The sequence below is a fragment of the Lepisosteus oculatus genome, chromosome 27 (assembly GCF_040954835.1).
Source record: "Lepisosteus oculatus isolate fLepOcu1 chromosome 27, fLepOcu1.hap2, whole genome shotgun sequence".
Classification (NCBI taxonomy): Eukaryota; Metazoa; Chordata; class Actinopteri; order Semionotiformes; family Lepisosteidae; genus Lepisosteus; species Lepisosteus oculatus.
The window spans coordinates 11612334-11625806 of record NC_090722.1 but is presented as its reverse complement, the minus strand read 5'-3'; the positions used below and the strand labels follow the sequence as shown (position 1 = coordinate 11625806).

Here is a 13473-nt window from a genome sequence, read left to right as displayed (position 1 = left end):
TGAATCATTAATTGAACTAATTAAAAACAAATTTAAATCTTCCTGCCAATTTTCCGAAAACGCTCATGGGCGGAGAATGTAGGTTCGCTTTCGCCCCAGTTCTGGTTCCCTGACCCTCGCGACCTATTTCTGGATTTACGTCTTTAGCGTTGTACCTGTTACTCGGAGGGAACTCGAGACACGGCGCACGGGTCCGACTTGTTGTGGGCCGGCGCGCGTGGGCGGGGGTGGCAGCTGATTGGGCTGCCCGGCGCGGGGCGTGCGAGGCGCGCGCTGGCAGGTATTTACGTGCTGGGTTACCGGCCACAGGTCAACGGCAGTTCTCGGTTTCTCCTGCACGCTGCGCTTCACCGCACCATCCCGGCATGACGGCGGTCGATAAGTATCTATTCTATAACGGGCTGCTGCTCCCCACCGTGGCTCACAGCCCGGAGAGCCTCCGCTACGCCGAGGGGTTTCAGTTTGTCGAGGACGACGTGCTGGCGGTGACCTACCCCAAGTCCGGTGAGTGGAGCTCACGCGGGTGTCTCTGGGGGGGCACTAGCGAAGGAACTTCGGGTCACCCGCTCTCGGCGGAAATATAGATCGATAAATCGATAGGATAGCCCTCTGCAGATTGCCTGCCGGTCCCCGGGAGCCCCAGCGTGGGTGGGTTTGAGGGGGTCGCCCCCTAAAACTGTAGGTCTCGTTGCGACATCTTCTGAGTCTCTCGAGCGGCCGTGAGGGGACAAGTGCGCGCTGGAGCGACGTGTCCTTCCGCCGCCGGTGGCTGCAGGAGACCCACTCCGCGTGTCCCCGGTGGCTGAAGGAGACCCACTCCTGTTCCTGGAACACGGTGGGGGATTTTACCGGGACAGTCCGGGGGGGGGGGGGGGTCTTGCGCTCGGACGAGCAACATCTCCCGGGATGTGAATTTGGATTCTCCCAGTTAAAGGTCCAGAGCTGAGACCCGCAGGATCTCTCAGGACAGGCCGGGATGGACAGCCCTCCGGTCCCGGGTTCGATTCCAACCCAGAGACAAAGAGCAGGCGCCTTGTGCGTGGAGCCTGTGCGTGTTTCGCCCCACTCTCCGGAGGCGGGCTGAAGGGTTAATTCCCCTCTCTGAACTGCCTCCAGCACGAGGGTTTGCCAAAGGTTTTTCAAGCTGAAACTGAAGAACCGCTTTGTGAAAACTCTTAAAGAGAGCCGTAGCGGGAGAAGACAAACTGGTTCTAGAACACAGCCCAGATTTACAGGGATTAAATTTCCCTGAAATAAACCCCCGGTTTAATCCATCAGCAGGTCCCCGAGGAGGATCGTGCTTGTTGTAACTCGTTGATAAGTTATTCAGCGTGAAATGAACCCCTCTTTTTTAAAACAGCGCTTTGCAAGGATCTTATTCAATACCGAGTTATTTAAGGAGCGCCAGGTTCTGTTTTTATTTACACATAATTATAGCTATTAAATGTAGATGTTCCCCGCCTCCCCGATTCTGGACCAGTCGGTTCAGAGCTGCGGACTGCTCACTCACCCCCCGGAGATTAACGCGCAGCTGTAACGCCCTACTCACAGCTCTCTCACACTGCGTTTACATCGTGAAGTAAGCGGTGGTTGGCGTGTTTTTGTATGTTTATTTTAAACTGTGGAGAATTTGTTTTATATTTCTGAAGTGTTTAAAAAGCCAAAAGATGATTGTATTAGCAGGAGGTGGCGCGGCGGTCAACAGTTCTGGACCGGGTACTGTCTGTGTGGAGTTTGCACGTTCTCTCCGAGTTTGCGTGGGTTTCCTCCCACGGTGCCAGACGTGCCGGTGGGTTAGTTGGCCCGTCGCGGAGCCGCTGGCCGAGACGCGGATAGCCCGCGCGGTGAGGACGCGCCCAGACACGCGTGCAATCATCACGTTTCAAAGCGTCTTACACGCAGAGGGCCACGCAAAGCGCTTGACAAGTTTCGGAAAGAAGCACAAATGCGTGGTTTCTTCTCTCTGTACAAAGCAAACCAGCAGTGCAGTCGACGATGATGTAGCCCACACTCGAATCACACATCGGACCTGCAGAGACACTGTGTCCTCGCCGCCAGACCCGGCCAGACCCGGCCTGGCTCGGTTCAGCCGCGACAAGGCACTGTTTAAACTGTCTTTCTGCGACAAAAAAAAACTAATTGCAAACAATTACTGCATCGCAAAAGCCAGACCCTGGCCAGTCTGTGGTGACGGAGGAAATCTCTCTCGCAGCAGCCCGTCCTGTTCCAGGGCAGCAGCCGCGCCGCCGAGAGAGGCGCTGCTGCCCGCTTTCACGCGCTCCCTCCGAGCGCCAGCGCCAGGTTTGCAGTCTCTTGCAACAAGTTCCGCTGCCATTTCAGCATGGCTCCGCAAGGGAAATACATTCTGTACAAGGGGCTGTTAGTGCCAAGGGAAACGCATTCCGCGGAAAGCCTGAAATACGCCGAGGAGTTTAAAACTCGGGATGACGACGTCTTCGCCGTGACATACCCCAAGTCTGGTGAGTGAGATCGCGACGGACAGACGGCATTTTCCACTGCTACCCACAGACCCAGTACAGATCCAGTACAGACTCGCTTGACTGAAGCGAGCCAGGAGGAGTGAAACCTGGAAACGGGACCGAGCCCTGGACTCTGCGCTCCGCAGCGGCTCGGGACGGTTTCGGGTCGCGCATTAAACGGGCGCCGTGTTAAATGAAGAGATTCCGAAACCGTCTGGATCCGGTACCGGTACCCGAGTACCTCTCGCCCCTCGACTGGCCGGACTGCACTTGTCTGATTAAGCGATCACTGTCCGGTGTTCTGATCGCCAGAACCGGGCAGCCCAGCAGGATCTGGAGGAGAGACGGTGATCTGCAACATCACAGACACGCTCAAAGCCATTTCATTATTTGCCTGGTTTGCTTTTGCAGCAAGGCAGTTTTGTTTTAGTTTAATAGCATTAGTTTTAAGAAAATGAAATAAAATTCTGAAGGCGGCACATGACGAGGGCTCAGGGGGGAGTTATGCAATCGGGTGTGTGAGCTCTCGCGCACAGGCAGGACAGAAGGACAGGGCGCCGTCCCGCGCCAGTCTGCTCTTCCTCTCCGACACAGAACCCCCACCCCCGGAGCGCGGGGCGGGAAGGATCACACCCGGAACTGCGAGGGGAACTGCGAGCCCTTGTGTGCGTTTCAAGCGCTTGAGGGTCGTCCATCCGGTCCGAGGCAGAATGAGAAGTCATTTGTAACAAATCTCCCAGACCCGAGCTACTTTAAAGAGCACATTCACAACCTGAGGTCGTTAGAAACGGGTGAGTTAGGGCGACCACAGGACCTCGGGGCTCTGTGTCCCTGAGGGATGTCGGAAGACCTTGCTCATCTTGCAGCGGGACTGGACTGCAGGGCCGTGTGTTTACAGCTGCCTGTCTGGTTGTCTGTGCTGTCCAGGCACCACGTGGATGCAGGAGATTCTGCCGCTGGTCCTGAGCGGGGGAGACCTGTCCTCGGTGCAGAGCCAGCCCAACTGGGACCGCGTGCCCTGGCTGGAGGAGACCAGGGCGGCCCTGGTCCTGGATGGGCGCCCCGCGCCCCGCGCCATGGTCACCCACCTGCCTCTGCCCCTCATGCCCGCCTCCTTCTTCAAGGCCAAGCCCAAGGTAAAGTCCGAGGACCGTCGTGCTCGGTGACACCACTAGGGGGAGCCAGTTATTGTCTCATTCCGCAGTCCTTAACTTGGGGTGCAGACCATGCCCATTCTGGGGGTGCGAGCCAGGCCAGGTTTGTGTAGAAGGTCAATCACTGAAAACACAAATGAGCTGGGCGATTTCGGATCAGGGCTTTGGGAAAGGGGAAGAGCTCCAGGGCGGTTGCGGAGAGCTGGACCGGTCAGCGTATGGGGGGGGTCCGGTGTCTGACAGAACTCTCTGCGACAGGTGATCTACGTCACCCGCAACCCCAAGGACGTGGTCGTCTCGTCCTTCCACTTTCACCAGATGGCCAGCTTTCTGGACGACCCTGGGACCTTCGACGAGTTCCTGGACAAGTTCCTGGCAGGCGAGGGTGAGGGAGCATGTGTGTCTTTCTGATGTAGTGAGCACGAGCCCTGTGTGTGCGTGTCCCTCTGTGCCCGTGTGTCTCCTTGTCTTTGTGTGTCCCTCTGTGCCCTTGTCTGTGTGTGTCTCTCTGTGTCTCTCTGTGCCAGTGTCTGTCCTTGTCTGTGCGTGTCAGCTAGGCCTCCTCAGCGCTGTGTGACTCTCCAGGCTGATGTGGAGATGGTGTTGACAGAAGAGCACACACTCTGACCCTCTGTCCTCCTGCCTGTCTCTCCACGCAGTGTTGTTCGGGAAGTGGACAGATCATGTGAAGAGCTGGAGGTCCCCTGAGGTCCAGGATCGGATCCTGTACATCACCTACGAGGAGATGCTGGAGGTAGGACGCCTTCATCCATGGACCATCCTCTTAATAGTTAGTTCAGTGAAAAACAATTCTCTCTACATTAAAATAGTGATATATGAGCTTTGTTGTATAGCACCTTTCAGAAAAGCATTTTAAAGTGCTGTTAGTCTTCCTGGGCAACAGGGGGCTCCTTGACACCGTCCCCCATACAGTACGAAGAAGTGAGGGAACCAGGGCTTTTTAAGATGTAGCTGAGATCTCAATCAATAGAAACCTCCCAGCAGATGAAACATACCAAGACAGGTTAAAGGAGAAGAGACTATGTTGAGGTATTCAAAAAGCAGTGACAGTCAGTCCTGCGATGACTGGCGTCCCGTCCAGGGTGTAGCCTACCATGATCCCCTGCTTGCTGGGATAGACTCCAGCTCTCCTGCAATTAGAAAAGGGCTGGTTGGGAACAAGAACACAAAGATTGGAGGTCACACGGAAGTGTATATAGAACCAAAAGAAGGTTTTTACATAAAGAGTGATGGGAGTCTGGAGCAGGCTTCCTCGCCATACTGCAGGGGATTCCCAGAGAGCTTCCTCCTCTATTTCCCGTGGTTTCCCAGGACCTGAGAGGGGCCGTGCTGAAGTTCTCGCATTTCCTGGGGAAGGAGCTGAGCGAGGAGACCCTGACGCACATTGCAGAGCAGTGCTCCTTCAGCAGCATGAAGCAGAACACGATGTCCAACTACTCTCTGGTGCCCAAGGAGTTCATGGACACCAGCAAGTCCCATTTCCTCAGGAAAGGTGGGTACAGCACTAGGCCTTATCATGACCTGCGCCCCAGTTTCCTGCTTTCCTGGGTATTGGGGAGTCGCCTTCCCTGAGCGCTTTCAAATCCCAACTCAGAACCTTCTTCAGAAGGGCTTTTACGTAATTGGTTCCTGTGTCTGCATCTCCTACTGCATTCCAAACCCTTGTGTGCCACTTCGGTGATCTTCTATCCTCGTTAATTTTAAAACGCTTTGAGAAGCTACTTTTAAAGGCGCTATATAAAAGTTCATTATTAATCCCTTTTGTAGCTCCTGAAACAGGGTTTGTTGCCCATACAGCTCCTGTCTCTTCCTTTCCGGGGAAATGAGCAGTTTGTGTTGTAACGGCGCCTGCAGCCGGGGCCAGCAGGAGGGGCCGCAGGTGCGGCTCTCCCAGAAAACGGGATGGTCATGGAGTAGGTGTGAGGCGGTCTGTCCCTCTGGAGGACAGAGCCTTCCAGCTCCTCAAGAGGAATCTCAGACAAAGGCCACCTTAATAGTTGCAAATATGAACAGCTGTTAGAGAACAAGACCAGCTGGACTCTCGGAGAGGCGCTTGCCAGATTAAGTGGGAAAGCGGTTCCCCATCGACCCGACTGGTTTCTGTCAGGTCTGGGGCACTGCCAGTTCACAGGAGCCCAGTCGGCCCCAAGTCTAGCTGGACCTGGAGATGGGTGCACTGCTGCATGGGGGACCTTGGGCATAGCTGGCTACGGACCGAGGGGAACCCGTGACCCCAGCTTTACAGAGTAGGGTTCGTCACTGGCTTTTGGGCTCCAGGGCTGTTTGCGTTAAAACCATTCCGACTGATTTAATGGAGTGGCTTTTTTCTGGGTTTCAGGCGTTGCAGGAGACTGGAAGAATTACTTCAGCCCGGAGCAGGAGGCTCGGTTTCTGGCTGTATACCGGGAAGAGATGAAAGGAGTGGATTTTAAATCCTCCTGGGATGAAAACTGACCAGATTCCTTCTGCTCTCCAGTGTGGCGACTCAAGGCATTAATGTGCCGATGCTCACATTAGAGAAAACTGTTTGGTTTCCTCTGTTTAGGATGGGGGCTCTTCATTATGTGAAAACCTAGCTGACACAAAAAATAGCTCTCTGTTCAAGTGCTCCCGTCACAGATAAGTGCATTTGTACCTCAGTAAACTTTTTCTGCAACCATCCCTCACACCTGAAAAAAACTGCTGGTAGTCTGAGTTCTTTGTGCAAGATTTCGAAAGACAAGATGCATGCCAGCTGAGTTGCCTCCAGATTTCCCACTTTTCCTTTTATACAGTCTTGTGGTTACTTTTGGATTGCGAATGAATACATTTTATTGCTGCACCCTTTGGTATTGTAATCTGAACAATCTGAGGATGCCCCCATGTCATTTTAGTCACCAGTGTTTTCCCACACCTGTCTCTAGAGAGTGCAGAGTTCTCTTGCCGATTGTTTTAGATATTGAATCTCACTGGCTCTGAAAACTAAAATCTATTTGCATGGCTGAGTTACTAATAAAACCAGTTTCTACTGGCGTCAGAATATTATATTGTTTCTATCTGGAAAAGTTACCAAAAATTCACAACTTGTCATTCAGAATCCAAGACATCTTCAGCCATGTTATTATTCTTATCCACATGGTATGGTACTGAAATATGGAACTGAATTGAAGCAGAGTCTCAGAACATTTACAAAACTTTATTAATACCACCTCTTGTTTGATAAAGCCTTAGAGCAGAAACATAAAAAATGAGCTCAGCTGCAGGAACAAGAGAGGGGAGAGGCCACAGGGACGCGCGGTGCTCTGTGCTCCTCACTTCGCTCTCTGGTGCTTCATCTCGCGGGCCATCTGGCACAGAGCACAGGCAGTGCAGAAGCTGAGAGCCACCCAGTCGGAGCACACGGAGCCCTGCAAGAGAACGGAGCTCCGTTACTCTGCCGCGCGGAGTAGAGGTGCCAGGAGCCTGACTTGGCATTTCAGGATGTAGACGGCTAAAAAGGAACGTTTAAAGTCATCACTAGCTTATCATCTCAGGCCATTTAAGGTTCTCTATTCCGGTGGCCTTTTCGGCTCATTCTGCATGATTTTTTTGAGGCACTGAAACAACTTGCAGCAGGAGCTACAGCCCGCGCACTCTTGCATGAGACCAGAGTCAGTGCAAGCGGCTGGAAGCCATTCTGCAGACAGGTCCTCAAGTGTGTGTAGATTAAAAAATCCAAATTCAGAACAAAAGGCATCATGCAAGAACATCTTAACCCTCCAGATGCAACTGATTAGCTCACAAGTGATATTTAGAATTCCTTGAAAATATGTTTTTCAGATCGTTCACAATTGGTGAATTGCAAGTGTTATACAGGACTCATGAGAAGCTCGTGAAAACGTGGCACCACGTCCAGACAGAATCGCTGCAGCATGAAGGAGTATGAGATCCTCAGTCACAGCATAGATGAGCTGTACTGTAGCGGGACAGGGGAGGCTCACCTGGATGTTGTACCTCGCTCTCATCCCCGTGCGGAGGGCCAGCATGGAGCCGTCCAGGAGCGGCAGACAGAAACACTCCCCGTTCTGCTCGGCCAGCTGGCAGGCGAGCACACAGGGGCAGAAGCCCCCACACAGGCCTGCCAGGGCGAGAGATGAGCGAGTGATAAGATAGGGGCCGGGAGGGGAGCAGTGGAGGGACAGGAGGAGGGGCACGGCTGAGGAACTGAGAGGGAGAGGGTTAGGAAAGGATACATGGGTCACATTTATTTGAATACCATCTTGTGTAGGAGCAAAACTCCTTAATAGAGGTTACAAGCGCATGTTCTAATATCATTCAGAAGCTTTTCTTTAGAACAAGGTGCCAAATTCTAACCCTTGCTATATATAAACCCCACCTCAATCCCTAATGAAAACTAAGGCCAATGCTCTTTATCCCAGAAAATGCCACAGCATGTCCTCCGATGAGCACACTGTAATGACTAGTGTCCACAGAACAGAGGGTTTCATTAATGGTATTATTGCACCATCTAGAGCCTCTTTGAAGGAGTTTTATATTGTTAAATGAGACTGAATTCAAAGTAAAGCCCAACCCAGGGCTGAGAAAGGGCAGGAGAGAGAAGTGATGACAGAGAAGAGAGGGAGGAGGGAAAGGCGCTGAACGAGGAAAGACCGTGAGCTGAGGAAATGGCTGAAGTTACACAGTCTCAGCACTTTTAAAACTAAATCAAATACCCACTGAAACATTGTAGCTTTAATCGTTTGGTACTTGTCTGATTTATCATTTGTGATGTGTTTTTTAACCTAGTGAAACTTCTATATGTTTTTACACAAGTATCACAATTCCTGCAAATACAGTAATTACCAAATACAATAATTATCTAATGTTTCCTACAGTCACTTTCTCTGGTTAGAGATCAACTGTTGACTGTCAGGTTTTAGACAATCCTGAGTATTTTGATATTTGTGCATGTCTGTGTTGTGGGGAATTTCAGATGTTCAATTCTGTGAAGTTCCAGTGTTTCGGACTCACAGATCTTCGTGTCGGCGCAGCAGTCCGTCAGCCCTGTCTGCCAGGAGACGCTGGGCTGGCCCGCAGTCCCAGCCGCAGCAGTGCCGGGGACCTTGGTGGTGATGATAATCTTGGGCTGGGCGGTCACGGCGGGGGCAGGGCCTACTGATGAAAGCGAGAGATGGGAGCCCAGAGAGGGGGGTTCTCTTGAGACTTGCTGCTCCGTCGAAAATGCCAGAGAGAAGTGTTGAGCTCAAATCATCAATACAAAAGGTTTCCAATGCTAAATGAAATGTAGCCCCTCCTTCTAGACATCTTCATAATTTTAAGTGGAAAACGACGGAAATTACATTTATTCTAATATAGCGTATCACTATCCATTTATGAACCGTTTTATTCAACACAGGATCACCGGGGAACTAGAGCACCCAGAGAAAACCCACCAGAAGACAAGGAGAACATGCAAAAGTACTATATATACATAACTGCATATTCACACATTCATCTACACTTTGGCATCTTTTACTTACGAGGAGGTCAGCACTGGCTGCTGAGAATAAGTGCGTAACAACGTGCTAAATCGTTTCTCGACACGGAGCGGCAGCCTGCGACCAGTTTCACTCGCTGTTCACCGCCGGAGAGCACCGCACTGGTTTCATATACAGTCACTCCGATCCGAAGTTCAGTCACTTTTAAAGTTCATGCTTCACCAACAACACATTTTAACAGGTACGGAAAAAAAACATTTTTAAACGCTGAAACTTAAATTAGTGAAACAAAGTGGTCCATCAGAAAGAAACAATATTTCAAGAACTGTGCCAGAATAGTTTTAGCAGTGTTATTGCTACGCATATGCATTTTCAGCTTTGTGTATTTATTATTTGTATATTTATTGTGTACTTATAGCTGTGTATTTGTTTCAGTGCTAATTACCACAATAACAAACCTACCAAAAGCCCAGTGACATTAAAATACTACACTCCTGTGAAGTCCTTAGCATGTAACCGAGTAATAATATCATTATCTCAGTCTATGGCTTCGAGAGTAAACGATAAGATAAGATTAATAAAAAGATTAAAAGCTTTATTATTAATTTTTCCGAATATTTAAAATACAGATACATGTAAAATGTTAACAATATCGATTCTTGAGGTTGTGGTCCGTTTAATCCGGAGCTGCTCGGTAATTAAGCAGCAATTAGCCCCCGATTCGGGTGTCCAGGATCTGGGGACCCCGGCGGCGGTCTGAAGGGGAGGTTTTAATCAGAGACAGGTCCTGGAGGAGAGTCCAGCGAGTACAGCAGGCAAATAAGAGGTTTGTCGGTTTTAAATTGTATTTAGTGAAACAACGGCAAAACAAAAACGTCACACGCGAATAGAGCTCGGGTTTCGGGGGGAGGTGCTGACCCCAGGTGAACACAAATGGGATTGGTGGGATGGGGCAAAGAATGTGGATTAAATTCACTTTTATTATTAATATCAACAAAATAAACACAAAAGTTTGGCTGTGATCAGCGTCATTTGAGTTACGAACAGGACGACGTAACCTACCACGTAGGCCTATACCGAACATTTTCCTAATGTTATATATATATCCAGAGAAAGAGACAACAGTTTTTATCCCTTTGTAATTGTTTTTTTTTTTGCCTTTTTATTAGTTATAAAAAACGATTACTTAAAGACGGGGCCTTTATCTTTACCTTCTTTCTTGGACATTTTAAGCTTCGCGGTTCGGGGGTAACGGTTGGGCAGCCGTTGTCATGGCAAAGGAGCTGCGAGCCCTTTTAAAACCAAGATGGCGGGATCATGCGCGTTCACCCCCCATGTGACGTCACGGACAGAAGTCTATCTTAGCTCAAGGTTTTATTATTCTAAATAAATAATAAAAAAACACCCGCTTACACCGAAGAAGGCTCCACAGCCGAAACGTTGTTTTCTTTCTTCTCTTTTCAGCATGGATTATTACTTGCTGTTTCATTATTATTATTATTATTATTATTATTATTATTAGTATTATTATTATTATTATTATTATTATTATTATTATTATTATTGATGGCTATTTCTGCTATCGGGGACGAGTGTGCTCACAGTTAAATGAATGCAACCAGTCATAGCTGTATTTATACAGATGGCTGGCTGCCTGTATGCCCGTGCTCATTGCTCCGTATCTCTCTACTGTATAAGACCTTTCATCTGAACTGTGGGCTGTCCCCTCCATCATCCCAGCGTACTTCTTCAGAATGAGGAGGGAAACACGACCCACGGGGGACGAATGGAAATCAGGAGGAAGAGCATTTACATCCCTTCTTTACACAGAGGGTGGCAGGAGTGGGGAACAAACTGCCCAACCATGTTGTTGGTACTGTGCTTTTACCTTGATCTCACTGTGATAAATGATTAGGCCTCTTGTTCCCCACTCTCACCACTCTTTGTGTACAGAAGTGCCTCCTGTTCTGACTGCAGGATCCCATCCAGCTGTTTGAAGAAAGAAGCCAGGGTATCGGCTTTGACAGCGTAGGCGTGCCTGTTCCAGACTCCCACCACTCTCTGTGTAAAGACCGCCTCAGTGCCTGTGGTGCTACAGCACACAAGGGCGTCTCTGAGGTCCCACTGCAGAGCCACAGCAGACAGCAGCACGGCCACAGGAACGTCAGAGCCGAGCTAGGTGACGCTTCTGGGGGTCGCGGTGGACAGGAGACAGTCACGTCTGTCTCGTACCGGGTGTCGCGGAGCCGGGCTGTGCGTGTGTAACTTGTGAGTGCGTGAGTGTGTGTGACGAGCTGGGCGGCGAGCCCCCCGACATCACGAAGACCCGCTGCCCTTTACGTGACCGAGGGAGGCCTGCTGTGCCAGTGATAAAGCTAATTGACTTCCTGCAATTTTCCTCTAATTACACAGCCGGATTAGACAGAGGGGAGAGAAGTGAGGGACGGAGGAAGACGGGGAGCTGGCACACTGAGACCCCCCGGCGTCTGGCCGTGGCGTGCTCAGTGACTTTCTGCAGCACTGCACCATGGGTAAAGTAGAGGAAAGGGTTCTGCAGGGAGCAAGAGACACTGAGGGTAGACACACCCACATCTGGGAGAATCCAGGGGGAGTGTGAGAGGAGAGGGACAGCAGTGTCTCTAGCAGTGTCTCCAGTCCAGTCAGTGTGTGAATTCAGGGGCAGTGTGAGAGGAGAGGGACAGCAGTGTCTCTAGCAGTGTCTCCAGTCAAGTCAGTGTGTGAATTCAGGGGCAGTGTGAGAGGAGAGGGACAGCAGTGTCTCTAGCAGTGTCTCCAGTCCAGTCAGGAGTGTGTCAGTGTGTGAATTCAGGGGCAGTGTGAGAGGAGAGGAACAGCAGGGTCTCTAGCAGTGTCTCCAGTCCAGTCAAGAGTGTGTCAGTGTGTGAATTCAGGGGCAGTGTGAGAGGAGAGGGACAGCAGGGTCTCTAGCAGTGTCTCCAGTCCAGTCAGGAGTGTGAATTCAGGGGGAGTGTGAGTGATGCACTGAATTCGCAGGTCTTCTCTCTGGGGGTGTCTTCTGAGAGAGAAGGCCTCTGCCCCTCCCAGGACATGCCTCAAGGGTCTGAGTGAAGGAGAGCAGCAGCAGGGCTTGAGGCTGAGGCGTGTCTGTCGTCCTCTGGTTTCCGTGTCCTTCGGGTCAGTTTGTTTGTCTTGCTATTCTGGGCAGCGGAGCTCCAGCATTAGGATGTGGTGGAGGAGGAGGGGTGAGTGTGCCTGAGTGTGCCTGAGTGTGCCTGAGTGTGCCTGAGTGTGCGTGAGTGTGCGTGAGTGTGTGTGAGTGTGTGTGAGTGTGTGTGAGTGTGTGTGCGTGAATGTGTATGTTTGAGTGCGTGTTGCTTTGTTTCTGTGTGTGTGAGTGTACAGTGTGTGTGAGTGTGTGTGAGTGTGCAGTGTGTGTGAGTGTGTGCGTGTTAGTGTACAGTATGTGTGTGTGTGCGTGTGTGTGTGTGTGTGTGTGTGTGTGTGTGAGTGCACAGCCCTGCAGACACACTGACTGGCCCTCCAGGACTGGACAGCTCTGCTGTAAAAGGTTCGTCTGTGGCCGTGTCTTACACAGCGGTACACACACAGGACACACACCACACAACAGGGCTAGTCCATCACAGGACACACACACACCAGGGCCAGTTTTTCCAGAAGCCGATTAATCGACCAGCATGTCTCTAGCCTGTGGGAGGAAATGAGAGCACCTGGAGAAAGCCCGCGTGAACGCGAGGGGAACATGCAGACTCCACGCAGACAGCACCCCAGGACCACTGCGCCACCGTGTGGCCCTGAGGAAACAGGCGAAGAGCAAACGTCCAGTGAGCCGATCTCTGCACTGAAGGGCAGGCGCCTCGTGTGGTCAAGGTCTCTGTGGACTTCGCTGGCGTTCCTGAGAGCGCGTTCCGGGCGAGCATCTCAGTCTGGACGTGGCCTCGCGGTCAAGGGCCGCTGACAGCTCCCTGCACCCACCTTCCTAGGACCCCAGGACCCCTGGACCCCTGGACCCCTGGCCTCACCCTGCGCCACTGTCACGCTTGAGAGAAGAGCTCGTCTCGACCAGTTTCAGTGTCGACGTGCGGGGTCATCCCACGCCCCCATCCCGGGAGGAGCCCCTGTTCCCAGAGTGCTGCGTGTTTGTTGTGCTGGCGTAGCTGCCCGCCTCAGCGATTGCGTCATCCTGCCACCCAGCGGGCACCTGGCGGCTGCGGCGAGACCCCGCGCTGCGCTGGGGGGGTCCCGCACCTTCATCTGGGGCGATAATCTAATCGCACTCGTTCTGTCCCGTCAGGGCAGCGTGCGCTCGTGAGACCGCCCGCTGCTTCACTCCTTCAATCTCCGCCAGCTTCCTGCACAGCT

At 51.5% G+C, this 13473-nt stretch overlaps 2 protein-coding genes across 5 annotated transcripts; one reads left to right on the top strand and one right to left on the bottom strand.

The window, feature by feature from the left end:
• The first annotated feature begins 274 nt into the window (after positions 1–274).
• sult2st3 (sulfotransferase family 2, cytosolic sulfotransferase 3) lies at positions 275–6677 on the top strand. Of its 3 annotated transcripts, none has more exons than XM_069184638.1 (6): positions 275–504; positions 3408–3616; positions 3893–4019; positions 4294–4388; positions 4967–5147; positions 5994–6677. In XM_069184638.1, exons 1-6 carry the CDS (start codon positions 366–368, stop codon positions 6107–6109), a joined length of 867 nt encoding a protein of 288 aa, XP_069040739.1. In that variant the 5' UTR covers positions 275–365; the 3' UTR covers positions 6110–6677. The 3 variants fall into 3 exon arrangements, with proteins under 3 accessions (XP_069040739.1, XP_006641627.3, XP_069040740.1); XM_006641564.3 differs by lacking the exon at positions 275–504 and adding an exon at positions 2056–2480; XM_069184639.1 differs by lacking the exon at positions 275–504 and adding an exon at positions 2517–3271.
• Positions 6678–6815: 138 nt separating this feature from the next.
• LOC102687726 (cornifelin homolog A-like) lies at positions 6816–10429 on the bottom strand. Of its 2 annotated transcripts, none has more exons than XM_015336484.2 (4): positions 10323–10429; positions 8645–8788; positions 7615–7751; positions 6816–7041 (listed from the first exon to the last, which is right to left on the bottom strand). In XM_015336484.2, the coding sequence occupies exons 1-4, from the start codon at positions 10336–10338 to the stop codon at positions 6946–6948; spliced, it is 393 nt and encodes a 130-aa protein (XP_015191970.1). In that variant the 5' UTR covers positions 10339–10429; the 3' UTR covers positions 6816–6945. The 2 variants fall into 2 exon arrangements, with proteins under 2 accessions (XP_015191970.1, XP_006641628.1); XM_006641565.3 differs by having other exon boundaries at positions 8645–8785; positions 10323–10421.
• Between the last annotated feature and the right edge of the window lie 3044 nt (positions 10430–13473).